This window comes from Panthera leo, chromosome B4, assembly GCF_018350215.1.
Source record: "Panthera leo isolate Ple1 chromosome B4, P.leo_Ple1_pat1.1, whole genome shotgun sequence".
Lineage (NCBI taxonomy): Eukaryota > Metazoa > Chordata > Mammalia > Carnivora > Felidae > Panthera > Panthera leo.
The window spans coordinates 57,021,546-57,049,323 of record NC_056685.1 but is presented as its reverse complement, the minus strand read 5'-3'; the positions used below and the strand labels follow the sequence as shown (position 1 = coordinate 57,049,323).

Genomic DNA, 27,778 nt, shown 5'->3' with positions numbered 1-27,778 from the left:
TGGATTGATGCCCATGTTAACACTGAAGTGGGAATTCTAATAATGCATTCCTTGATAATGCTCTGTGGGTTTCCAAGAATCAAGAAGGCAAACTTGTTTTTTTTTATTATTAAAAAACATAGTTTATCCAGTGTTGGCATTTAAAACATTGCTAACATTGAGGTTCAATAGACAATGTGATTTAAATGTATTTTCCCTTAGATTATAGTTCTTTACTGTTTCTTATATTTACCCACAGTACCTCCGAAATATGAATAAGGGTTTACATTTCTTGACAGTACGGTGACAGCAGTGCTTATTAATTCTGAATAGTTTCTAAATACTCCAAGAGCTGAGGGGATATAGTCCATATGGCAAGTAATTGGTGGTGCTTAAACTATCTTGACATCACTCCATTTTGAAGTGGCTATTATTTCAATCTGCTTTTTGGTGATAGCCAGCAGAAATCTACCTGGAACTGCACATTTTCAATTGATTTTCTTGCCAAATGATTGACAGAACATTCTAACTCAATTGTTTTCTCTTGGAATTTGTTTTCAAACATTTTTTTTAGAAATACACAATGTTTTTAGGTGAACTACATAGTCATTTTGGGAATGGGTGTAGTTAAAATTATTGATGATAATGTATAAAGAACAGTGTTAACAGTTTCAGTAGCTAAATAGTTACACAGAGTGAAAAAGAAATTCTTCGTAGGCTTTTTTTTTCCCTTTCACTCTTGTGATTGTTTGATTTTTCAAAAATTACCCGTTTGGGGTTCAGCTTCAGGGTTCTCAGTCAGATGGCTGTACAAAATGTGAGGTGTCTCTCTAAGCCAAACTGAGTTCCTTACAATGCAAGGGTAGCAAATGCAGTGACACAATGCAACCATGTTTTACATATATTCTGTACGATAGAAACCCATTTCTTGGTCTGGAAGTCTTAAGTCCTACACATAGAATGGGGAAATTGTTTATGTGAATAGCAATTTCTAATGAAACTTTTACAATGACTGAATCTTTTAAAGCACATCCTACTCTCCTTTATCCTAAGGGGATTAAGCTTACCCTCAAGAAGCAGGTGGAAGGAACATATTTTATAAAAGTTGTTTGGCAATAAATGTCACACAGCAAAAACCATATTCTGAATTCCTAGCGATGGGATGAAATTTTAGTATGTTGGTAGCAGGAAGACCGTTAGTGAGGCTCTTGGTGTCACTCAGTAGTGATTTCTTTCAACTTAAATTGAAATTAAAATTATTTGAAGGGCCCAGATGCTGCAGTGCTACACAGTAGATCTTGATTACTCACTTTTCCAGCAAGATTCAGAAATCTGAGCCTTGTGCAGTGAGTTCTAAATCTTATTTTTTTATTCAAAAATAAAAATTTTGGCTGTATAGAAATATTAAAATAACTCTTGGCTCCTTTTCATAGGTCCAAATATATTAAACACAGATGGCTTCTCATAGCTAATTAGATTGTGTCATATCCTAACCTTAACTATGCTTTACACTTGAGTGGTTTAAATTAGATTCAGTTCAACTCAATTGAGTTCCAAATAACAACAATAATAATAGATAACATTTTTTCAGTATATATAATGTGTTGGGTACATTGCTGCATGGTTTTATATGTACCCTGTACTCACTTACTTCCCCCCAATGCATAAATAATATACTATTTATATTTCCTATAGTGCAGGAACGGAAACTCAGAGAGGTTAGGTTACATGGTCAAAGTCACAGAGCCAGAAGATAGCCTGACTGAGACTCAGCCATGGTTTGTCAATCAAAGCACATGCTCTTAAATGTCACCCCCGAGCTCCAGTTTGGTTTACTATGCCCTATGCTAGATCTTGCATGAGCCTGAAAAATGAGTAGTATTGTTTGTGGTTCAAAGAGTCTATAGTCCAAATTTAGTAGCTCACAGAGAACTCATGAATTTCAAAATTCAAAGTGAGTAAATTCACTTGGAGTTTGCTTAAAAAGTCTATACTGGATTAAAAAGTTTATTAGATGGGTTTCAGTAATGGAGAGAAAGACCAGAATGTGAGGTTTCTGTATTTACATTTAGAATTTTTAAGTAGATTACTCACTGTAGTATAAAAATTGTGCTTAATTTAAACTAAGATGAAATTAATAAATGTGAACTACCAGCACACATTTAAAAAACAATTCTTTAATTAGTAATGTTAATAGTCATTGATTTTTAAAGTATCTGGGTCCTGAGGAACAATATGCTCCTTTGCTTTAGTGCTTACATTTACGTAGTTTGTAGTTAGTATTGTTATTACCCAAATGTCTGTGCCTTTTCCCTCTAAAGCATTTCTTTGTTCTCCACATTCATAGAGTCTAAGTCATTTTTAAAGAAATAAAAATTGAAACAGTTCCTCCGATGCACTTCAAGGAAATGCTGAGTTCTAAATTGGTTTAAAGTTACTTGCCCAGGCAAATCAATGTCTATTTAACTGAGCCTATGCTGAATTGACCTAAATCAATTCAAGCTACTATCATAAGTGGAACAAATCTTAAAATATATCATGGAATAGTAATAATTGAGCATCGTGCTCTACTTTTGTAATAGTGGGAATGCATTTGTAAACAAACTATTAAGAAAAAGGAAATGTTAAAATACAGTCAGCTTATCCATTCTGCTTCCCCTACAATTTTTTTAAAGACTTGATTATCCAGCTAGCACCAACAATAGTTGATTTCACAGGAAATGGACTAAGCTTGAGCCCTGAAGATGGAAAAAAAACACATACTAACACCTAGTGATAATTATTTTGGAGATTATCCCACAAATTACTTACAAAGGCTGTGAATCCTTAGAAATTTCTTCAGATAACCTGGAGGTGAAGTTACCTTCCTAAAATTTCACCTGTGTTCGTAGGATTGTTATACTGGGTTAAACTGCTCCAGACTGAACTATGATAACAGTAAGGTAACACGTATCTTTTCTAAACATTTAAATGAAGAGATTGGTAAAAATCAACATAAAAATAGATAACCCACCACTGAGAACATATGGAAGAATAGGATATCATGTGCCCTGTGTGCATTAGGAATAAATTCTGATTTTGTACAGTGTTTTCATTTAGAACAATCATTAAATATTTGCTTATCATAGTTCCAAAAAGATAATGTTACAAAGAGGGTGTTTAAAAGAAAGTAATGAAAAAAATGTCAGGAGAAGAAAAAAAAAAAAAAAAAAAAAGGACTTGTGCTTAATGTGGGTCTAACCACAATGTTCTATAAAAGCTTGTATCCAAACACAAGCAACAGAAATGATAAATATACTTCTAACTTTTTAGAGAAAAAAAATCAGTTTTAAAGCATATATTTAAGTTCCTTCATAAAAAAAGATGTTCTATAATGAAAATGTGGTGATATTTGGGTCAGATCTAGCTCCAAATTCTAGTTCAGTAAGACTTCTATCAAATTATGTAACAGCTCTGAGCCTGTTTCTATAGATAAAATGGAGGCAATAATGTCTACTTTGTAGCTTTAAAAAATTACTTTTTAAGATTATTATACCAAGCCCATTTAGTATATAATAGAATGATTTTTAGTATATTCACAGAGTCGTGTAAGTATCACCACATCCTAATTTCAGAATATTTTCGTCACTCTACAAGCTATCTTGTACATTAGCAGTCATTCCTCATTCTCTTCCATCTCTACCACACCCCCTTCCTAAGCAACCACCGACCTACTTTATATACAGATTTGCGTATTCTAGATATTTCATAGCAATGGAATCATATATTGTGTGTCGTTTTTGACTGGCTTTTTCCTCTTAGGTTCACCCATGTCGTAACATGTACCAACCTTCATTTTTTAATTACCAAATAATATTTTTATGTATGGAGGTGCCACATGTTGTTTGTCCATTCATCAAATGGTAGCTGTTTGGGTGGCTTCCACTTCCTTGGCTATGAATAATACTGCTATGCGCATTTGTGTACAAGTTTTTCTGTGGACATATGTTTTCATTTCTCTCAGGTGTATACATAGAAGGGAGAATTGCTGGGTCATATGATAACTCTATTTTTAACTATTTATAAACTTCCCAAGTTTTCCAAAGCAACAGCAGTATTTTACATTCCTCCCAGCAATCTGTGATGGTTCCAGTGTCTCCACGTTCTCTCCAATACTTGTCATTGTCTGACTTTTGTTTGTTTTAGCCATCCTAGTGGATGAAAGGTTGTGTCATAGTGTGGTTTTTAGTTTGCATTTCCCTAATGACTAATGATAGTGAACATTTTCTTAGGTGCTCATTGGCAATTTGTAATCTTCTTTAAAGAAATGTCTATTCAGATCTCTTGCCTATTTAAAACATGGATCCTTGTCTTTTATTGTAATCCCATAATTTTTAAATATATATAAACTTAGTAAATATGTATGTATATGTAAATATATACATACATGAGTTATTAGAAGTCTTTATATATTCTAGAAGCAAGTCCCTCATCAAATATATGATTTGCAAGTATTTTCTCCTATTTTTAGGTTGCTTTTTCATTTATAGTATCATGTCCAGCACAAAGGTTTATAGTTTTGAGGAAGTTCAATTTATCAGTTTTTTTTTCCTTTTGTCATTTTTACTCTTGGCGTCAAATCTAGTAAACCATTGCCAAACTCAAGGTCATGAAGATTGACCTTTATGTTTCCTTCTCAGAAGTTAATGATTTTAACTCTTACATTTTAGTCTGTAGTCCAATAGAGAGTTATGATAATGAGAAATAATACAGCATCTAGCACAGTGACTCGCACATATCAATGCACAAGTAGTGAGAGTCATTCATACTTCTCTAAAACCAAAGGAAAAAAAAATATGTCCTAGAGAATATCTTTAGATATCTCCCACAATACTATTGTTCTTATTGCTTTTTGTAAGAAGATTTAAATAACAGGAGGTATGCGTTATCTTAAAAAGCATTTTTATAGATATTTGAATCACTGTAAACTTTTTATTAATGGTTGTTTGACATAATAAGAATGCAAAGAAGTGCAAGAAAAGCATAAGACACAGCACGTTTCAGCAGATTTAAGATTCTGCAACTGATTTATGTAAAAGATTGTATACATGCGGATATGTTAATAGTATAATTAAAATATTCTCTTTGGAAAGTGTATTGAATTTGAGAAATTTTGTTTTTTTAAGTTTATTTATTTATTTTGAGAGAGAGAGAGAGAGAGAGAGAGAGAGAGAATCCCAAGCAGGCCCCGCTCTGTTAGCCCATGTGGGGCTCCATCTGACAAATGGTGAGATCACGACCTGAGCTGAAATCAAGTCAGATGCTTAACCAACTCAGCCACCCAGGTGCTTTGAGAAAATTTAGTGTATATATAATACTTATTTTAATTAGTATTAATTTTCTTAAAATATCACAGAATGGTACTACATTTAGTGGCTTTATTTTCTTTTGTGAGATAATGTTTTGGTGGGTTTCATAAAAGTTGGATACATTATCTGCAACTATTTCTAGACAGTTTAGTAAGTACTTTAAAGAAAGGCATGGAAAGAAGTTTATGATGGTATAAAAGTGAATTTTTAAACATTGCTTCCTTTTGCCACGGGATATTTTTCCCCCTGTATTCCATTTCTCCTGTATGATAAGTTGAATATGACATAGGCAGGTATTGGTTTGATATACTTTGATAAGTTCAGAGTGTTTCATAAGAACCAAACATTTATTAGAAGCAAATGACTCCGTTATTTCTGAAACTAGACTACCACATGCAGCAAGGTGGAGTATGAATGACTATTGCTCTGGTACCTGTACAAGCCATGAATATGGGAAGAGGTAGATTCTTAAAGCAACTGGAATTCATGGTTTACCCTAAAGAAAATGCATTTAGTATTATAAGTATACATTTCACGTTGAATAGAAAATATGAAGATTGGTGAAAGAATCATATTTTACCCCTTCTAAAAAAGGATAATCCCACTAGGTCACTGACAGGGCAGGATGAAGAAGTCTTACAGTACGGCTGCAGCAGCCTTTGGATAAATAGAGGATTTAATAACATTCAAATATTTGTCCCAACCTCAAAGGACACCCTGAAATAGAACGAACTTTAGAGTTGATATGTTCTCTCCATATAAGTTCTAGTGGCACTTGCCCAGGGATTTCCTTGGGCATTTAATGTGTTTCGCTGACTCTTTAACCAGTGCAGTTATGGTAGCTCCCTTTGAGTGAGATTTGGCTTCAGTCCTTTATAAATAATGTCAGCAAAGTATGTAAGAATGACAAACTTGAAAATAGGAAATGCATATTTAAATCTCTGGAAAATCTTCCCCACAGTTTGATGTTCTTGGACACATGAGAGCTAGGTTTTGAAAGGATTAATTAGCTCACTCTAAACTTTCCTTCAAACTTCAGGACCATATCTCATGTTGCTACACACTCTGAGTGTGCATGTAGCCAACTCTCTTTGAAGTATTTTATGGAAACATTCTTTAAAATGTTAAGATGCATGCTGGGTTTCAGCACTCATTCTACCTCAATTATAGATGCTTTACTATCTTTTAAAGGGATACGTCATTTTCTAGAGTCCTTAGCAGAAATAACTATCTTGCAATGGAAAGCTGTTGATAATATTTTGGTAAAAAGGAATCCAAAACAAGTAAGTTTATTTAGCCATTTAAAATGTTTTCAGGGGACTGTGTGTGGATGGTTTAATGGAGAGGAAACCAGTATTTTAGGAAGTCTTTAAAGGATCATGCCTTCATAAACATAAAATCAGCATAATAAACAACAAACAAAACAAACAAACAAAAACAAGAAGAGGAGGGAAGGGAATGTTGGGGAGGATTTTGTCCCCTTTGGAACACAAAGTCACAGGGGATTGGAATAGGGTGTTTGGGTAGTGGAAAAAAAATGTTTTAGCATGTGGTAATGAGGTTAAAAAAAAAAAAAAAGCAATGGATGATTACTTTTCTCCACCAAGGCTCCTTTATCCTCATAAGCTCAGACAGTGGTCAGCCAGTAAGACACCCCTCCCTGTTTTATCCATCCCTTAACTATGTTCTTTGACAGAACTGGTTTATACAGCTGGGCCTTTGTTAAGCTTCAGGGGAAATACTACAGAACAGCAGAAAATATGGCAGACTGCGTATAAAATGGTAAATGGTAAACACTATTGAAGTGCAAGATTCCAACTTTAAAGTGTTGATGTTTTCGTTTGATTAGTTTTTCTTTTCTTTTATGGATTTGTAAAGTGAACACCTTTAAAATTTTTGGTTTTTCTACTAACAGATTTTATGGTAATGTAAGTAAATGGATTGTGTTAATCAATGAAATTTCTTATCATCTATATTTTAATAAACAGAAGAAGAAAGAACTCATATTACTGACTAAAATTACAATCTAAAATTAGACATTTCTATGATAGTGACATAGTATTTTTAAGAACAGCTGCATTGTATATCCTTAGCCACGGAACGGATTGAAAAGAGAAAGTAAAGAGGAAAAACTATTTACTTCAAAAAGTTTATCTCTATGACATACTTTAAATTTTTTAATGGAAATGTGATAGTGACATCGCACTTAGCCCTGTGTGAAATGTAGTGTAAACCTTGTAGTGGGATCTTTTTATGTCTTCATACTTATCATACTTTTATAAGAGTTTGATGATTGTCTTTCGTGCGGCATGTGCCATATCCTTTGAATTTTCACTTCAGGGGCAAGAAATGGGTAGCCTTTAGGTTACTGCTAATAGTTTGTACCCATTTATAGAAAAGAGTTAACATTCCTAACTCATCCACAGTGGCAGTATGGGCCATGCTTTTAAAGTTTTTCCCCCCCTAAAAACAACAGGGAACGTGCTAAAACCAGAAAGATTAATGGGGGGAAGAAGATAAACAGTTAAGATGTAAAATGAGTTTAGAGGTCAAGCTAGAAAAATAAGAAAGCTTATGGATTTAATTCATATTCATCCAAGCAAAGAGGCTTTGGCATGAAAGGAACCAATAGAGAGGTTCAGCATTCTTGTAACATCAACCATAGCTGCATCCCGCTGTTTTGGAGTTTGGGTTGATAGATGCTCACCATCTTTGGCATCGCACCCTTACTTTTGGACTTTTCATGATTATAATGGCAAATTCTGCATTTTGTCAGGAGGTTCAGAAAATCTGTCTTTGCATAGCATGCCTGTCTGTCACAACTAGAAGCTGTTGTCCTAGGAAAGATTTTTGCACTGTATATATGTTCTTTGCTGTCTATTTTGAATATAACATAAATATTTTCTACTTCATTCATTTTTCAACAGCTGTTGTAGGAACAAGCTGTAACCAAATCTGTATGGGGCATGGAAAGAAAGAGTCCCCTAAATTGGCCACAATTTAGCAATGTATAAACTTTTCCTTGTCAGACTTTTCTGGATTCCAAAGAGGGTAAGGGTCATAATATTTTTCTTCATTGAACTACTTAGACAGTCATTCTTAACAAATCTGACGCTGATGTTCAGTATTCCTTTTAGCTGTGAGCCTCCTTTCTCATTTCTGCTGGGGGAAACACACACACACACACACACACACACACACACACGCACACCATTCTCTAGAGGTTTGCTTTTGAAGGCTTAACTTGCTTGATTTCACAATGACCTTTGAAAACAAAAGAAATTAAAACTAGATTGGTTACTTAATTATTTTTGTCATCATTATTAGATCCTAAATAAATTAAACATGCCACAGATTTTATTTCAAGACATACACCATGCTAAGAATAAGTCACTTTTGATTATGGAACAATTTGCTATTTATTTAGACTTAGCCAGTAATGTGAGAGGGGAGAGAGAGAGTATGAGTGGGGGTGGGCACTTTAAGAGGGAACTCGGATAAGGAGATAGGAGAGAGGGAGCCTCAAAACAAAATCAGAACTTAAGGATATTATTTTGGGAAATAAATTTTATATCCTATTTGCAGTTCTGCCATAGGGAGAGTTTCCTGAGAGAGCCAAAATGACCAACTTATTAAAATAAGTGATATGATATTTTTACAGAGGGATTAATATCATTAAACCTAAGAGATATTTTTTCTACTTAAAACTGTTTTGTTTTGCTTTGTTTTTATATTTTTGCATATCCACCTCACCTGATATTTTTACAGAGAGATTAATATCATTAAGCCTAAATAGATATTCTTTCTTTCTTAGAACTGTTTTGTTTTGTTTGTATTTTTCCATATCCTCCTCACCTGACTAGTGATGTTCAAGAATGAAAATATATTTTCTTTCACTGTGTTTACGGTGAACTATTATTATAGGCTATTACAAACATGTGCATATGTGCATATGTGAACATGCAAAGACACTCATATCCTCCTGAGAACAACATGAAAAAAATGGAGCAGTGTTATTTTGGAAAGCAATAACTAAGAGATTAGTGCTACTCACTGTAGTAGTAATATTTAAGAATCATATTTCTTTTGGTTTTTTTTTCCTTTACTTTTTATGGGCTAATAACTTGGGAGGAGTTTGCTTCTATTTTTGTAACTTTTTTTCTTCAAAAATACGTAAAACCTCAACCAGTCCTTTTGAATTATATAGTAAATGAAAGTTGTTAGCATATGCTTATGCTTAAAATGGTACTGTCAGATCCTTAATAGAGAAGTCCAGGAAAAAGTAATGAATTTCCATTAACATATCATTAGACAGTAAAGTCTTCTTCTCCCACACCTCTTTTTCCTTCTCTGTCTCTGCCTTTCTCTGTCTCAATCTCTCTCTCTCTCTCTCTCTCTGTCTGTCTGTCTCTCTCTCTCTATCCCTGTCTCTTTGTTTCTCTCCCCACCCCCAAACGCCCCCCCACACACACTTGCTCACACATATACACAAGATACAGATACCTCTCAGGGTGCTTGGGTGGCTCAGTCAGTTGAGCGGCCCACTTTGTTTCAGGTCATGATCTCACAGTTTGCATGTTCGAGCCTGGTGTTGGGCTCTGTGCTGACAGCTCAGAGCCTGGAGCCTGCTTTGATTCTGTGTCTCTCTCTTAATGTTCCTCCCCCACTCTATCTCTCAAAGTTAAATAAAGATTTAAAAAATTAAAAAAGATATACAGACACCTCTCAAACTTTCCTGGAAGGTTCATTTGAGGACAGAACAATAGAAACAGAATTAATCCCTGTTTCATTACCAATTATTGTGATAACAGAAAAGATTGTTCCTTTCCAGGGATTCTACAGACAATTTTTAAAGGTACCTTTTTAGAGATCTAAAGAATAGATAGGCATTTCATATAGTATTCTTTCACTATTCTATCCAGTTGTCTATAACCTGAAATTTATACATGTGGCAACCATGTGTCTCAGAAAATTCTAAAAGCTTCTGATTTTTTAGGCTTTCTTTATTTCTTTATCTCAGAAGCACACAACTACTAGTTAAACAATTTGTCCCAACTTTTGGTTCAGAAAAGTGGTACTGATATTACATACATGGTGTTTTTTTTTATTGTTACCTCTTATTAAATTCTTAATAAAAGAGTTTTACAGCACATACTGGAGGAGATGGTTTTGCTAATCACTAGATCATTTTCCCTTCAATCCTCTATCTGTCCCAGGAATGGAGTATGTGGCTACTCAGTGCTCAGCTTTCAGACTCACAAGGAGCCGAGCATCTGGGGAAACTCAGGAGGTGAGCACTTTCACGCTGACTCAGAGACCAGCCGTATGACTCCAGTCTGGCACTGTCACGCCTGGTTATGGAAAGGCAAGAACAATGCCTCCCTTGAGAAGGGGGAAAAAGTCTAGTGCAGTCACAGTTTTGATGTAAAATTTAAATCATCCTTCCACATCCTGTGGACTTGGAGCTGTCAGAAAGGCAAAACCCAAACTCCAATGGAAAAAGCTTTTTATTTCCTCAAAAAGTATATCCTTTCTAACTGTAATAACAAGTTTTAGAACCACAAATCTTAATGTTAGATTATTCAAAGTAATTTATAAATAATCAGAACAAAAGGACTTTGACACTTTTAACTTGTAGATGAATGAAGGTTAATTGTTCTTTTTCTGTTTGTTTCTGATTAATGGCAAATGTATACCAATACATGGATTATGTAATTCACAGCAAATTGCTGTTTACAGTTTTGTATTGTCTTCTGCACAACTCATGTAATTGGTCATTTTACCTACAACTTAAAAGAAATTTCTCTTCAACACTTAAAGGTCTTAATCATTTGTATTATGTTTTCTTCAGGTAGATTTAGTTGAAATTTAGTGTTTTTGACAACTGAAAAGATTCTGTGATCAAATGTTTAATAACTCAAATTTAGGTGCACCTATTTTTGAGACAAGGAAATAAAATTATAATAATTATTGAAGAAGTCAAGAAGTCAGGATTTATTTTTAAGTGGAAAGTACTTCTTGCTATATTCTTGTGTTGTAAATCATGAGAAAAGTTTCAGTAATTTTTTCAAAAAAATGTAGAATTCTGTAAAAACGTTTGCTCGCTCTTCTCTTTATGAAAGTGACTTTGTATTTAGGAATCAAATGTTCTTGTGATCAGTTTACCTCCAATCTTGTCAGACTTAGCATGAACTTTTCTAAGCATTAGAACATTATGGAATCGTTACAATAGGGTTTAATTAAATTTAATACACTTTGTACCTTTTTATTTATCACGAATACTATTGTTTTAGGCACTTAGCAAGTGTGGATTAATTTTAAAATAACACAATAAAACATAAAGATGAGAAGTTTTAACTGGCAGATCATTTGTTTAGATAAATTTTGGCTCTAGAACCCAACTATTATGTTACTCATAATAAAGCAATCTTTTTATTTAGAAAATTTTCTGAGAGTCTTCATCCAATAATACATGGTCTAATTTTGGAGTGAAATTTTTAGTGATTTGTAATTATCAGCGAAATAGTAAGAAAAGGAAGTGGAGAGAGAATCGAATTTTGAATTCTGAATCATTGTAGGATGGAGTTTTGCTATCATAAACTGCTTCCAAATGCTTACCTTCGGTTCTTTCTCTCTCTTGTTTAGAAAACAAAAACAAATGCGACTTTTAAACTGAATTGTATTGCTTACTTTAGGCACATTAATTCAAGCACTTTTGGAATATCCTTTGTCCAACTCCTAAAGAGGCACTCATTTCTTTCAGGTATTAAAAAGAATTAAATTCTATTTCTCAGTCTTCTCTCTCTTTGACTTCTGATATTTTTGCTTTTGTCACCACCCCTTTTGCAAAGAACCCTGTACCTCCTCATTTTTTCCTTGTTCTTATACTTCCCTCCATGTCTAACTCTTTGGTGGTGGGGGTGGGGGGGGCAAGGCTGGGAATGCTCTTTGGTAAGGGCAGACATGCCAGTGAAGAGAAGGGCACAAAGGTGGTAAAGAAGTTAAAAGTAGTGCCATTCTTACCAGAAAGAAGGGATGGTATAGTGAACTGATGTCAATGCAGAGAACATCTCAGAAACTAAACATATGACAAGGTAAACACAGGCAACAGCCTTGGTAAAGGTCCCTTTGAAATTTCTTGGTGACTGTAACATTTTTATTTAGCAGTTTTAAGTACAATTTAAACTTTTATAATATGTATTAACATTTTTCTGTAAATTCAAATTATATTTCAGAAGAGAATAATGAATTTATTGTTATGTAGCTGTAGTTCAAAAATTACTTTTGTTTTTAGATTTCAATGGTATGGTAAGTTTTGTTTATAAATACTAGTAGAAATAAGTTTCTACTCTAGTGATGAAATGTGTATGGAGAGTGACGAGGGAGTCTAGTCTTATTTATTACTTGGTGTTGTCCATTTTTATATTTCTATGAAATCTGTGTTTCTACTTCCATTTATAGTTTATGCCAGGACCTGATGAACTTGTTCATGCTTGTAAATAACAATATAATGAATGAGGTCTTTGTATGCGGGAAGCAAAGTGTAGAGAAGTATAGAGATTGGCATGTTCTGTATCAGAAGCTGATGGCAAGGAGGATTTATGGATAAAAGAAAAAATACATTATACAAGTTGGAAAGTCTGCATGTTTACCACAAATAAGGTTTCCGCAACTTAAAAGGCTTCTGAATATTATATATGACAGACTTGTTTATAAAATTGACGTGGAATGTTCACAAAGTAAACACAAAGCTGACTCTTAGTGGGAAAATGAAGATGTTCAAAACATGTAAGAGGGAAGCAGAAAGGCTGAACCATGAAATATGAATAATAAGAATTGAAATTCATAGATAAGAATAATGAAACTATTATTTCTTTAAATGATATGCTAATTTTTTTTGTAATTCTGTGTTTATAAGTCGCGCAGGAAGTATTGGTTGTTTCACTCATTTGGATCAAGATGTGCCTAGACATGCTAAATGTCTATGTTGGTTTCCCTTATTAGATAAGTAATATTCTATTGTGAAAATACCTTTGGTAAACAGTAGAGTTTAATTCCTAATCTTGATTAGCTTTCTCACAACAACCTTAATTACAGAAGAGACCAGACAAGTAAATGTAAATGTCTTGTACAAATAGTCTTATTACTAGAAAAACTTGAGGTCCATAACTTCTAGAAAAGCAGTATAATCTGTGGATATGAAGGATTGTCAGTTTTTATTTTGTTTTTTAATGTCCCATATTCATTGTTCCCTTAAGATGCATCCTTCAAATATTTTCTGTCATTTTAAAACTGCATTCTGCTGTGCTTGAAATGTAACACGAGAGAGTAAGTAGTGAAAACAGTTATTTAGGAGAGCAATTAACGGACGTTGTAAGTTAAATAAATGTCATGGTCCAGAATTTTAGAAGTTCATCTAACAAATGTTTGGTTTGGTAGAATTGTTTTAAAGAATAATTATGCTGCTTTGCTTATCACTTTGACTTCTCTTTTTTGCTAATCCTTTTTATACACTGATCCCCCTTAGTAGGATGGACTGCAAGGTTTCCTCCCCCTCGCTCTATTTTTTTTTCCAGTTTTTCCCTTGGAGAGACAGTTCTGTGCTTGAGGTGCTGCCTATTATTGTGCGGAGACCAAATAGTGCAAGAAAAGATATCTAATTTGTGCCTCTGTTTCCTATTTTATAAAACAAGAACAATAAATAAACTGACTTGGAGCATTGTGGAAGAAGTCAATCAGAAATAATTACAATTATTGTTAACTCTGCTGGTGTTTCAAAGACCACGCTGCCTCAGTTACTTCCACAGAAGTTCTCCATTTTCTGGTACCTGCTGTTTCTTTTTTAAAATCTTGCAATCAACAAAGATTTATTTCTAAAACTGGATTTCATATTTTCTTCCAAATTGGCCTTTCTTTCTAGTTTTTATGTATTTCTTATTAGCAGTGTTTTTCTCTCAATTATACAGTCCAGCAATCTCTTTATGTTTGAATTCTCTCTCTCATTTGTTCTCCCTTTCTGGTTCCCACCCTCAATCTTGTATCAATTACTAATGTCTGAGGATTTTTCTTTCTAAAATAGTGTTTCGATTGTGTTACTCTGGGGATCACAAACCATCACCGGCCCCCTTCTGCCTTCAGTTTCACTTTCAAATTTTGCTTTAGCCATTTAAAAGAGATAGGATTTAATCAGAATCATTGTCATTTAGTCCCTGCCTTTCATCCTTATCTGCATTTAGTCCTCCTAGAAATTTCTGCTTAAACTAAACTATTCGCCAAACCATGCCATATCTATCGTTCTATAAATTTTTTTAATTGGCTAATGTCATTTATCTTGTCTGGAAGCTTCTCGTCTTCTCTATTGACATCGGACCCATCCTTCATTACCCTGTTGAATTCTTGTAATTTGTAGGAAGCATTCTCTGATTATTTTAGTGAGACATCATCTTGCTATTATCTGTCTCCCATAGTACTCACATTTATAAAAAGTCATTTACCTTAAAATATTATTTATTGATTTCTTAATTACATTGTTATCTGCAAGCACATGGTAGTCTTTCAATAAATGTTTTTCCATTAATGAATAAATGGATGAGTGGGTATATAGCTTCTATTTCCATCTAAACTGTACTTCCTTAGCAGTAACCCAGAAGTCTTCATATCTAAGTTGCCTGTTTCCTCCATAACATAAAGATAAATTGCCTGGCACAAAATAGACACTCATGCAATTCATTTATTTATTCATAGAAAAATACACTGTGTGCTAGAAATTGTATTGCCATATAATTAATCTGTATCTCATTCAGCATAGAGGATTAGACTCTTTGGGGGAGAAAAAAAAACACGGCACAATTTGGAAAGACCTTTATCATACAGTCATAGCTTTAGCCTTAATCTTGGGAAAATCAGGTGAAATGGTTAAAAGTAGAACTATACTTACTGAAATCTTATTAAGTGGAAGACAGGCTACATGTTATGGGGATTCCAATAAATTCAAAAAAATGATATTCTTGCATTTCCTGTGTTTGTGTTCTAGTTTCAGATACTGCATGTACTAAGAAGAAAAGAAAAATAAACTATTGAATGAATGTCATAGGTTATAGTGATGTTCAGTTTTTCATGTAGACTAATAATGAGAATTAATGATGTTGTTTGAGGTGGGGTGAAGTCACTTTAACCGTGGTGGAAGGGAAGGCTTTGTAGAAGAGCAGGAATTTGAGTTTGTTCTTTATAGATATTATTTATTTATTTATTTAGCAAGTTTTTATACCTAACTACAAACCTTACAGTAAATACTATCATCATTTCTAAAGAATAACCAGTAGAAGGCACTGCTTCTTAGGATTTTATCTCTGACTTAATCAAAGGTTAAAATATTTAGAGAAAGAAAAACTTTAAAGGAAAACTGTTATGGAAGGAAAGCATTTCCTATTCTAAGCCTTCCATCTTATGTTTGTTCCATATACGAATTCCTTTCACTTGGTTTGTGCTGTCATTTTTTAGAGTTGAATTAAGGAATATATTCTAAAGCAGTAAATAGGTGATCCCTCAGTAATAGGTCTGGTGATAATTAACCATGTAGCATTCTTTCATAAAATTACTTCATGTTTATAGTTTACATAAACATTTAAAAAATGACTAAGATTTTTTTCACAAGTATTTTAATAACCTAATTCAACTAAGTTTGCCAATTCCTTTCCACAGACATTATTTAAAAGGATACTGTTATCCCTTAACTGGATTTCCTTTTTCTATGACAATATGAAGATATTTTCTAAGCATGCTTGTCTTGTAGGACTAGATCTTACAATTATTCATAGTTAGAGAATAGTAAGAGAGTTGTCGGTTTTAGATGGTAGCTTTCAGGTAACAGATATTTCTTGAAAAACTGCTATCTTCAGAAAGGATTCTAAGTCCTGGGTATGAACCTCTGAACAAAAAGAAAGTCTTCCCTCTTGGGACTTATGGCGGGACAGACAGATAATAAATAAACATATATGAGGGGCAAGGTGCTAAATAGAATGAGGAGGTGCTGGTTCAGGAGGAGCAACCAGGGAAGGGGTGGCTGGGAAATGATGTTGGCTCTAAATGGAGTCAGAGAACAGGCAAGTGTATATCTGTCTGGGTTAAGAAGATTTCAGATTGAGGAAATACCAGCTGGGAAAGAAATAATGTGTACATTGTGTATTAGTTTCCCATTGCTGTTGTAACAAGTTAGCACAAGGTTCGTAGTTTAAACAATACAAATCTATATACTTACAGTTTTGGAGGCCACAAGTCTTCCAGTCACAGGGCTCATTCCTTCTAGAGGTTTTAGGAGAGAATCTTTTATCACTTTTTCTAGCCTCTAGAGGCCACTTTTATTCCTTGGCTCACAGCCCCAATTCATCCATTTTCAAAGCCGGCTAGATAGTATCTTCCAGTCACTCTCTCTGACTTTGATTCTCCTCCCTCTCCTCTTTGTAGGGACTTTTATGATTACTTTGGGCCCACCCAGAATAGCCAAAATAATCTCATGTCAATCACCTTAACTTAATCACATATGCAAAGTATATTTTGTATTGTAAGGTAACATATTCACAGGCTTCAGGAATTACAGTTTGGAAATCTTGAGTGAGGAGCTTTAATCTGACTAGTGCAAATGGCTTGCAACCTTGACTGTGTATTAGAATCACCACATTTAAAAAATTTGGATACTCCACCTCCACACCAGAACCAATAACATTAGAATGCCTGGCGGTGGGACTCAGGCAGCAGTATTTAATACTAGTTTGCAGCCAACGTTGAGAACCAATGGTTTAGTTTATGTTGCAATCTTGTACCCTGTTCCCTATCCTTAAGTTTGCTGTGCATGTTTGAGTACTGTTGGGGACATCCTACTTACAGAGTGATTACAGTGCACCCAGAGAGCCTTTAGCCAATAGTAAAGGACTCCAGTAGTTTTAAAATCACTTTCACATATGGACTAGAGTGGCCTGATTGTGCAGATTGTGTTACAAAGACAAATAAAGGAAAAGTGACTTCATGTGAAAGCAAGTTGCCCTTTAGAAGGGAAGCTGTTTTCTATCTATTCCATGCATGTAACTCAGCAACTCCAGGAATGTTATAGTCTAAAGACAGGATTCAGTCCATATTCCTCAATGTCCTTTTTTCTCCAGTAATCTTGAGACTTAAATTTACACTGTACTTTCTGAAAGTATCTCTGCATCTTTGCTTGTATCATTACTTCCTACATGAAATTCCCACACTGTTTATTCCAGACTTCCCATTTGACCTTCTTTTCCCCCCAAAACTCGGTTGGTCAACCATTCCTCTAAGTATTCCAGGATCCTCTGGGCCTCGTGAAGCCCTCAGGTATTTAGATGTAGTATCATTTGGCCCTTAGCCTGAACTGTCTTTCATTATTATTTCTCCAAATCTTCTCAACCAATGCATAAACCTTTTAAAGCAGAGACCTTAAATTACACATTTTATTCCTGTTAGATAAGTGTCTTGCACATAATAAGCAATCAGTAAATGGTGTTGATTTGAGGATCCCCTTTTGCCCTAGAATTAGACACCAGTTCTTTTAAAAAAGATTTTCTTGTCTGTACACAAAACCAAGTTAAAGATTCTGTTATATCATTATTACCTCCATGGGTTAGTTTCACACTGGATTATATTTGTCTGTCTCATGTCATTTTCTTTGAAGTCTGCGTTTTATTCATTGGCAAGTCTAGCACCTACCACAGGAATGACAGAAGTCATCTCAGGATCAATACATAAGAACATGCTTCAGCCTAGCTCTTCAGATGGTTCCAAAATGTCCATGCGCTGCAACACTTATGTGTAACACAGTCATGCCACATAAGCAATCACACGAATTGGAGCCCTATGTATCCCAGATAACCAATGCGTGGAAAGTGACATGACTTCTTTTCTTATTATGTATCTTCCTTTATTATTTGCTTTTTATCAAGAAGATATAATCATTGTTAATATGCATGGGTAAAACACAAGTTCAACATACATGAAGTAAACATTGACAGAAAGCTTAACAATTCCAACGGTAGATAATTTTACAATAAGTAAGACATTTTTTTAACAGCTAATCAGACTATGTCTCACAACCAAAGAAAAGGAAAATGCAATATTCAAAAACCTATAGATGCAGCAAAAGCAGATGTTAGAGTGAAATTTATGCCATAAATGCTTGTGTTAAGAAAACATTTCCAATAAACAAAATTACACCACAAGGAACTAGAAAAAGAAGAAACTTAGATGAACTTTAGTGGAGGAAGGAAATCCCTAACAAAGAAAATCAGAAATAAAGTGGAGACCAGAATAAACAATAACATAACATTGAAAGTACTTTTTTTTTTTAAATTAACGAGACTTTCTTCTCTCCAGAATGAAACTGTTTGGTAGATGAACAAAAATTTAAGAATCTAACACTATTGGTGATTTGTGATCAATATTTTAGAAGTACTATGAGTCAGACAAAACATGAATGCAGGCAGATCGATAGCTCTCTCTATAATTTAAGTATTTGTTTTTTTTTCTGACTTAATAGCCTATTTTTGAACTATGGCATTTTTGTCACCATATTTTTTTTAATCTTTAAGAAATCTTTTACCTGAACTGTATGAAAAGATTCTCATCTTGAGCACATTAAGAACATTCTGTAAGTGTCTGAAAATGGAATTGAAATAAGCATAAAATATATAATTGTTTAGAATCATTTGCCTTCTGGCATCACGACTCCTTCATGTTTAGTGTTTGAGACCTTACGCTTTTGCTCCGTAGAATGATATATATAGAAAGAGACACTGTTTATCCAGTGGTATATAAAGATAATTTAGATACTGAAATGACAAGATGTTTTGAGAAGAGTAGCAGTGTCTTAACTATTTACCATATTTACCTTATGTCTACTTTTGGACTTTCAATTTTCATAATCATTAATAATGCTATACATAAAGTAGAGATCAGCAAAAAAGTCATGCCTTCTGAAGGTCATAGAATTGTATTAACTTAGGAAAGACCAGCTGATCTAGCTTTCTACTTTAATAACCCAGAGACTAGCTTTTGCCAACAGCCTGGAGTTTTTGGACAGTGAAGAGACTTATTGTACACATGACTGAGGTAGACACCAGAATACCAATTCATTAATTTCACCAACAGTGATAATGGCTACACAGACCATAAATACTATGGCTTGTATAATAAATTCAGGGTCCCCTTAGAGTCAAACTATGTGTAAAACAAGAAATAATTAAAAGTCCTTTTATTGATTTACTCTGATAAATCGGTTCACAAAGACCTTAAGTATTTTAAATCTCTTCTTGTCAGCTCATTCTCTACACGGCAATTGGAAGTTTGCTTGGAGAGCATAGAAGCAGAACAGTGGAAGTTAGTATCTCTAGTGTTTAGAGTTATTACATATACTTTAATATTTCAAGTTGGTGATAGATGTGGTGTTGCCAATGAGCCTAGGACCATTCCACCTCTAGACCATTGCTTCCTCCCTCCACACTTAGAGTATATGTGGAGTAAAGTATAGTAATGAGATTAGAAATAGCTAAAGACACCTGTAATGTGATGGCCCAGTCTACTTCTCCTCTAGATAGTGCTTACTTGGTAGCCGCCATTTCTTCCTTTCTCTCTGTTATTCAGCTGATCAAGACTTCTGCTATTAGTATTTCTTCTTTACAATTGCAAATACGTTTGATCAGTTTGTTGCTACGTATGATTGGCCAGGGAGCATTTCTCTATGAGGAGATTTCATATTTCTTATTGATTTCCTGCTTTACCTCCTGGAAAGCAATGTGCTTGCTTCATCTTGGAGAGTTTTGGTGTTGGGTTTTTGGTTTTTTGAGGAGAGGAGGTATAGGTTACACAGTAGCTATAATTTTTTTTAAGTTTTTTAACGTTTATTTCTTTTTGAGAGGTAGGGAAAGACTGAGTGTGAGCAGGGGAGGAACAGACAGAATCCGAAGCAAGCTTCAGGCTCTGAGCTGTCAGTACAGAGCCCAATACAGGACTTGAACCCACGAACTATGAGATCATGACCTGAGCCGAAGTCAGATGATTCACTTACTGAGCCACCCAGGCGCCCCTAAAGTTTTAAAGTAAATAGTATCCATGGTTTATTGAGTGTCTACTTAGTGCTGAATGCTCTACAAGTCATTTTGCATACACTACACAGTTTAGTCTCAAAAAGCATTACCAGAAAATATTTACATCTCATTTTAAAGATGAGTAAAATGAGATAGATTCAAGGGCTAAAGATGAGTAAATTGATATAGATTCAAGGTAAGTCTCACAGCTAGCAAGTAGTAGAATCATTATTTTAATTCATGTTTGTCTGATTCCAGGGACTTTTTTTTTAAAACTGGGCTATTATTCTTAGTAGAGTATCTGCAGTACTCGAATACTCTATTCCTTTGAAACTTTTAACACTAAGAATAGTATTATTCAGCAATGATTAGGAGCATCTTTTTTATAGTAAATTTTAAATTTAAAAATCAGGGTTATATATGAAAGAAGCAGTGTGGCAGTTAAGACTTTCCTGCCTGGTCTAGAATAAGAATGGATGATTAGGTAACACTCTTTGTTAAGCAAAATAACAACTTTCTCAAGGTCAGATCAAGTTGTAAATACAAGAGTTCTTTTCTTTAATTAGAAATTTTAACTCTCTACTACTTCTATATAACCCTTGTAGTGAAAAGAAAGGGAACTATCTGCTTAAGAATAATTGCCACATATTTTAAGCTCTAATAGTGTTCTTAGTCAGACTCAAATACAAAAAAAAATGTTTAATTTTTAATTGTCTAAGTGAATTTTCTTATAGGCATTAGCTCATCAAAACCAAACATCTTTATTTGATTTCCCTCTCTTACTTAGGTATTCTAAAGAGCAAATAAGTCTAGAATCCACCTCTAAATCTTTGATAGCATTGTGGAAATGAAAATTGAAATATTTTTATATTTTCACTTTTTTTACCACTTTGCGTATGTGATATTAGAAATAAATGGGGAGGCGAGGGAAGAAAAATCCTCAAATGTTTCAAGATTAACGGCAATTGTAAAATTTATTCAATTCTTAATAAGCTTTAAGCAAATATCAAACTTTTTGTCATGAAGTCTGAGGTTTGCTTATAACTAATATTTATTTCTACATGTCATAATAATCTTACTTTTAATAAAATGCAAATTTGTTATAATGGCCACCATTCATTTATTTTGTTTATTTTTTGATGAAAGAAATTTTAGTTCTTTTCCCTCTTTTAGCTGCCGACAGTATTTGTTATTCATAGATGTTCTGTCTTCAATGAGGTCTATCAAAGTGTAAAACTAGATGGGTATGTTTTGCTTTTTTTTTTTTTCCTTTAAAATGGAATGGTCTTTCCTTATGCAGTGTTCTTAGGTGAATTCTCTTGTTTAAGAAGCCAGAATACAAGAGAGTGCTATATTAGTGTATTATTCTCACAACAAACAAGCACTGTTCTGTTGCTACCTGCTTGGCCATTGTTTCTGATTGTGTGCGCTTTGCAGTGGTATTTGGATGGTTTCCTGCTCTCTGCCAGCACAAAAAGGCATTTCTGTTACAATGGCCCCTAACCACACAATGACGGCATTAAGGATTTATGTGGAGGTTTCATTATTTTCTCCTCTTTTGTTCCTTCCAGGATGTCTTCCAAGCGACCAGCCTCTCCGTATGGGGAAGCAGATGGAGAGGTAGCCATGGTGACAAGCAGACAGAAAGTGGAAGAAGAGGAGAGTGACGGGCTCCCAGCCTTTCACCTTCCCTTGCATGTGAGTTTTCCCAACAAGCCTCACTCTGAGGAATTTCAGCCAGTTTCTCTGCTGACGCAAGAGACTTGTGGCCATAGGACCCCCACCTCTCAGCACAATACAATGGTAGGTTGCTCATGGTCTCTTGTGCCTACACTCACTTTTTGACCAGTTTGCTCCTCTGATAAGTTTGGCTTCAGTCTTTTGCTTTAGAATTATCATCTACTTAACAGCCATACACAAGATTCATTCCTAACCTCTTAGAATTCTTTATAAGTAAATAGATTCCAGTAGGAAGTAGAAGATGCTTTTTTCCCCTGTTTTTCAAGAATTTTGCTGTTGAGACACTTACAAGTTAATTAGAAGAAAAAAACATATATATAAGAATAATGTTAAAATAGCACATTTAAAGTTAGCATGAAAGTGAGATGTCACAGTATTTCTATTAAAGGTTTTTCTGGGGGTGCCTGGGTGACTCAGTGAGTTAAGCGCCTGACTTCGGCTCAGGTCATGATCTCACGGTTCGTGAGTTCGAGCCCCGCATCCAGCTCTGTGCTGACAGCTCAGAGCCTGGAACCTGCTTTGGATTATGTGACTCCCTCTCTGCCCCTCCTCCATTCATCCTCTGTCTCTCTCTGTCTCCCAAAAAATAAATAATAAAAAAAGGTTTTTCTGGATAGAGTTACAACATATTTTGAACATCTCCACCATGATAAATCAATGTTTTTCAATTCTTTGCTTTGCCCAGATTGGATTCCAGTATTCCTTATGGTACTGGGAATATTATAGAAGAATATATTTTATAGAAACTACAGTTTTTTAATGCGACTGCAATAATTTCTAACTCAGTCTCATTCACGCTGTTTTGATAATTCGGTAATTCCCTGGTTCATCCTATTCCTGAATTTGCAACTCAGGATAACTTATCTGGCCCCTTGTCCTGGGGTCTGGCTCATTGCGGAAGATTAGGAAACTGTGGTTTCATGGACGGGAGGGAAGAAAACTGGCTTAGCATCTTTGGCTGAAACATATAAGCGTGTGCACACACACACATACACACACACACACACACACATATACACACACACGTAAGGCTTTTAGGTCCTTCTTAGGAACTTAAATACACAATCAGCATATTGGTAAGGTAGCAGGGCACTTAGCTGCCAGTAAAACCACCCTCACCTTTTCAACATGACTGCTTGGGTAGATGGGTTTTGTGACCTTCTCCTCTTCTACTTCAAGGATGGTGGGGCCATTAATATGAACCAGATTACACCAACAAAATTATGTTTCCTCAGACATTCTCATACTTATAAAGACAAGGTTGATTCTGTGAAATGTTTTTTTTTTTTTTGCTTTCTCTGGAAAATTATTATATATCACAAATGTGCTTGGAACTGAAATACGCCTACTTATTTATGTTACTAAATTACCATATATAGAATTAAATCAACAAGAAGAATCAGATATCTCCTAATAACTGTGAAATGGATGCTGTTCTTTGATACTCACATCAGATTTAAATACCTCTTTCAACATTTTAAGCCTTACAGGTCAGAATTGCACTGGGTATGTGACTATGTGCCAAGATTTTCCCCTCAAGGATAGTATTTCCGCTAACACTGTGTAACACTTATATAGATGTGGCATTTTAATCACATTATCATATTAACTCATTTGACCTTCACAGTAATACAGTGGGTGTTATTTTTGGTCTCATTTTACAAATGAGGAAACCGAGGCACATAGGGGTTAAATAACTTGATTAGATCACAGTTGATATGCAGGAGAACCAGGGTTGTTTACCCAGACATTCTGGCTTTGGAGTCCATGCTTATAAACATTACAAGCTCCTCACAAGAGCACATGCATATTTTGTTATCTGATTATCTCTTATTTGGCAAGCTAAATCATACTATCCATATCCCTACCTTCTTTCTCTACTTATTAGTTATGTGCAATGATACAACTTTTTGGTCTCCTCTCAAAAAGGTTAAATTAGGAAAAGGAAAGGAGAAAATGGTAGTACACAGTTCAACAGGGTAAGGAGATCATACCCTGTATTTGGCATTGCATCTCTGCTAATAGCTTTCCTCTCTCAATATTTTGACCATTGCGTTCTCTCAAGGAGTGCTTCTTGGTTTTTTGCCTTGTGATATTACTCTAAACATAAACACAAATTTGAAGGAGTGGATATAAATAGTTATAACCAGAAGAACATCACAAAGATAAAGGGGAGATTATTTTAAGTTTATTCAAGGATGGATATAAGAAAAGTATATTAAGTTACATTCTGAAGTTGGCTTGAGGGGATGCTGTGATGCAGGATGTTAGTGAAAAGGAAACCATTCAGTTTTTAATGGAGAATTCAGTTCAACTGGATACAAACTATGAATCGCCTACTTTGTACCAAGTTTGTTGTTGTTGTTGGGCACTATGGAAATAGATTTGAATAAAACACAACTCTTTTCCCCAAACAACTTCATCTAGAGTAGCAGTTCTTAGCCAGGGCCTATGGGATCTCCTGAAAATGAGTGGACAATTCTGTATTATGCATACATGTGAGTAAGATCGTAGGTTTCATCAGATTCACAAGCTGATCTCAGGATACAAGTGGTTTAACTTAGTTTTAGTGACCTGAACACTGATGCTTTTACTTTACGTGTAACTAGTTTGTAAATTTGTTCCTGCCTCAAATGTTTCTTGATTCCATCAGCTTTTCATCTCTTGAGTAGACAAATCTGTGGAAAAGTCTGTCATATGATCTCAGAGTTTTAGCTTCTCTCTCTGGTTTTTCTTTCAATATTCACTGGACTTGTTTCCCTGAGAAATGAGTTGGATTATTTATCCCACTTTGGAAACTAATGTGCGTCCTTGTTTCTGACAGGATTTAGTCTAAAACCCTTTGGCTTAGCATAAAATTCTGTATAGAGTAGCACCAAACTATGGCTTTGGTATTCTCTTCTGCCACATCTGGCCATGGACCCAGTATTCTTGTCATGCCAAGTTTTTCATACAGGTTCAGAAACATACCAGGTGACCTCGAATGACACAGCTTTATTCTTTGTACCTGAAAGACATTCTCTTTTCAGATTTTACCTTCCTGATGAACTATGTTTCTCCCACAAGACTGAGTTCAAAAATTGCTTCTTTTTGAGATGCTTCCACTTACTTCCCAAGTAGAATGCTTGCTGAATTATTCTTTTATCTGTGACATTTGTTTATTCTTTTCTCATGGCCTACATTATAATTTATGTGTTTGTACGTTTGCCTGTCTGTATACTGTATTTCTCCTTGAAGGCACAGTCATACAAATCATATATATGACATATATGAATATATTTCTGATACTTACCACATAATAGACACTCAGTGTGTGATTACTAATTACTGGCAGAGTTCATATGGATGATTTAATAGTGAATATGTTTTGGGCAGAGTTGTTAAGGCACTATTCATGGCGAATATGCTGATTTTCCAGAAATTTAACAACTAAAGTAGAATATACTAACATAATATATTCAGAATGCTTCAGAAAGTGTGTCATAATAGCCATGATGTATTCAGCTGTTAAGCTGATTTATATATTTTATTCATTTATCAAAATGATTGAATATATTTATAGAATTGTTATTCAACACAAATGCATTATACTTTTTCTGGGTAGTAGGCCATTGTCATGTTCACTTAACAGGAACTTTTATTTAAGTAGGAAAATACAGTTTATTAAAAAAAAATTAGTGTTTATTTTTGAGACAGAGAAAGACAGAGCATGAGGGTGAAGGGGCAGAAAAAGAGGGAGACACAGAATCCAAAGCAGCCTCCAGGTGCTGAGCTGTCAGGACAGAGCCCAATGTGAGGCTCGAAGTGATGAACCATAATATCATGAACTGATCTAGAGTCAGATTCTTAACCAACTGAGCCACCCAGGTGCCCCAGGAAAATACATTTTCTATCTTTTCTCTGTTCAATATCTTTGAAAACAGAGACAATGTTTCACGGTCTCTATTTCAAAGAGTTCAATTTAAGGAAAAAAAAAAAAAAAACAGGTTTCCAGATTTCATTGCCTGTTTATGTGTGACATTCATACTCTATTCTTAAATTTAAAAAAAACATGAGAGGTCCACATTTTATATTGCCAATATAGTTTAGAGACAAAGTAAAACTGATGAGTAATCTCTGTAAGGCTGGCTTGAAGTTACATAGAGATATTCTCTGTATAACATTTAAGTTGGAAAATATTTTCTGGAATAAAAGTTCTGTACACTTCACAATTGTTGCCATATAAAGATTTTGAGAAATTAGGGTTGTTTGTTCATATCCAACGTATGCAGGCATTTGGAATTGGGTCAAATGAAGATATAATTCTTCCTTTCTGAAGTTGTGTTTATTGCCTTAATGTTTTGGAGAAATGGATTAAATGCCTAAATAAGGGCAGCTCACAGACAGTTATATTGGTGTGGATACTATGGGTGCATCTATTCTTGGAATGGTTTACTCATTATTCAGAGTACATCGTAGATGAAGTGTCTTCAGATTATGTACATATATTTATTTAAGAAACTGTCATATTTCTAATAAGTGTAATATTGAGACACATATTGCATAGGTATGTAAAAGACAGATTTTGTGGGTTTCTTTTCTGAAGCTCTTATTAGCAATTAATGACAAATTTTGATTTTCATGTAATCTTCAAAAAGGTGAAAGTCAAGGTTGGAGAGTCATAGTCTGACATGAGCGGAAGGGCAGTACGGGGCTTTACTTCTACTGAGAAATAAATCTTCCTGTCCCCTTCCCCCCTTTTTAAACATGGGTTTGGAGACTGTCACTGTAGAGTTTCAGAGACAAGCAACAATCACTGTAATTTCGGGTGGTTTTTAATAATAGTTCTGATACAGATGAATTTATTTCATGATGCAAAGAACTGTTGAGAACAAACATATCCTCATGTCAGTCAGTGTGATTACAGATGAGCACCAGAAGGGAAGAGAGGGAGTCTGAAGAGAAATTAAGTAGCAGCATCAGAGGCAGCTAAGGGACCATTTTGGTGCTCATTTTCTGTCTGGTTGCATTGCTACTTCTGCTGCTTAGATTGTTGTTGAAGTGTCAAATGTGATGTGAAATGAAAGTCTTGACCACCTGTGGTCACTGAATAGTCAATTGTCTCCTTTTTGTTTTTTTTTTGTTGTTGTTGTTTGTTTTTTTCACAGAAGGTATACTCTTATCTCAGCCAAACTCTCTTTTGACTTCTTAAAATCCTGTTGAGTGACTACTTTTGTGTAACTTTAGAGTGTCTGCTTCCCAACAGTGACTTTTAAAATATACAATTATTTAACAGTACAGAATTTTTATTAAAAAAATAATTTGAGTTGCTCACGTTATAGATAGCTCAATTTCCTATGAAATAAATATTGCATGTATATACATTTTTTAACATTTAAAGATCTATTGGATCTGAAAATATGTTTTAATCTATTTTAATATATAATGTAATGTCTGTATTGATAATATTTTCCTGGAATTGTTTAAAGAAAATTCTGGGACATACTATATTGGGATTAATAATTTGATTTATCTTAATGTCAGTGTGTTTAAACATTGCAGGGACACTAGTTATCATAAAGCAACATTCAGTGTGAGTCAGTTTTCTTCCTGAAGTCCATCAAAAGAAGACAAAAG

At 34.5% G+C, this 27,778-nt stretch overlaps 1 protein-coding gene across 18 annotated transcripts in view; it reads left to right on the top strand.

Annotated features, from left to right (window-relative positions):
* Positions 1–27,778, top strand: part of SOX5 (SRY-box transcription factor 5) — a 1,003,938-nt gene that overhangs the window by 630,871 nt on the left and 345,289 nt on the right. For 15 of the 18 annotated variants that reach the window (XM_042946059.1, XM_042946058.1, XM_042946055.1 and 12 more), the window contains one exon: positions 21,994–22,225. In XM_042946059.1, coding sequence (XP_042801993.1) covers positions 21,994–22,225 — 232 coding nt within the window. Of the gene's footprint in view, positions 1–21,993; positions 22,226–27,778 lie in introns of those variants that run through there. The other 3 variants (XM_042946067.1, XM_042946068.1, XM_042946069.1) reach the window with 2 other exon arrangements.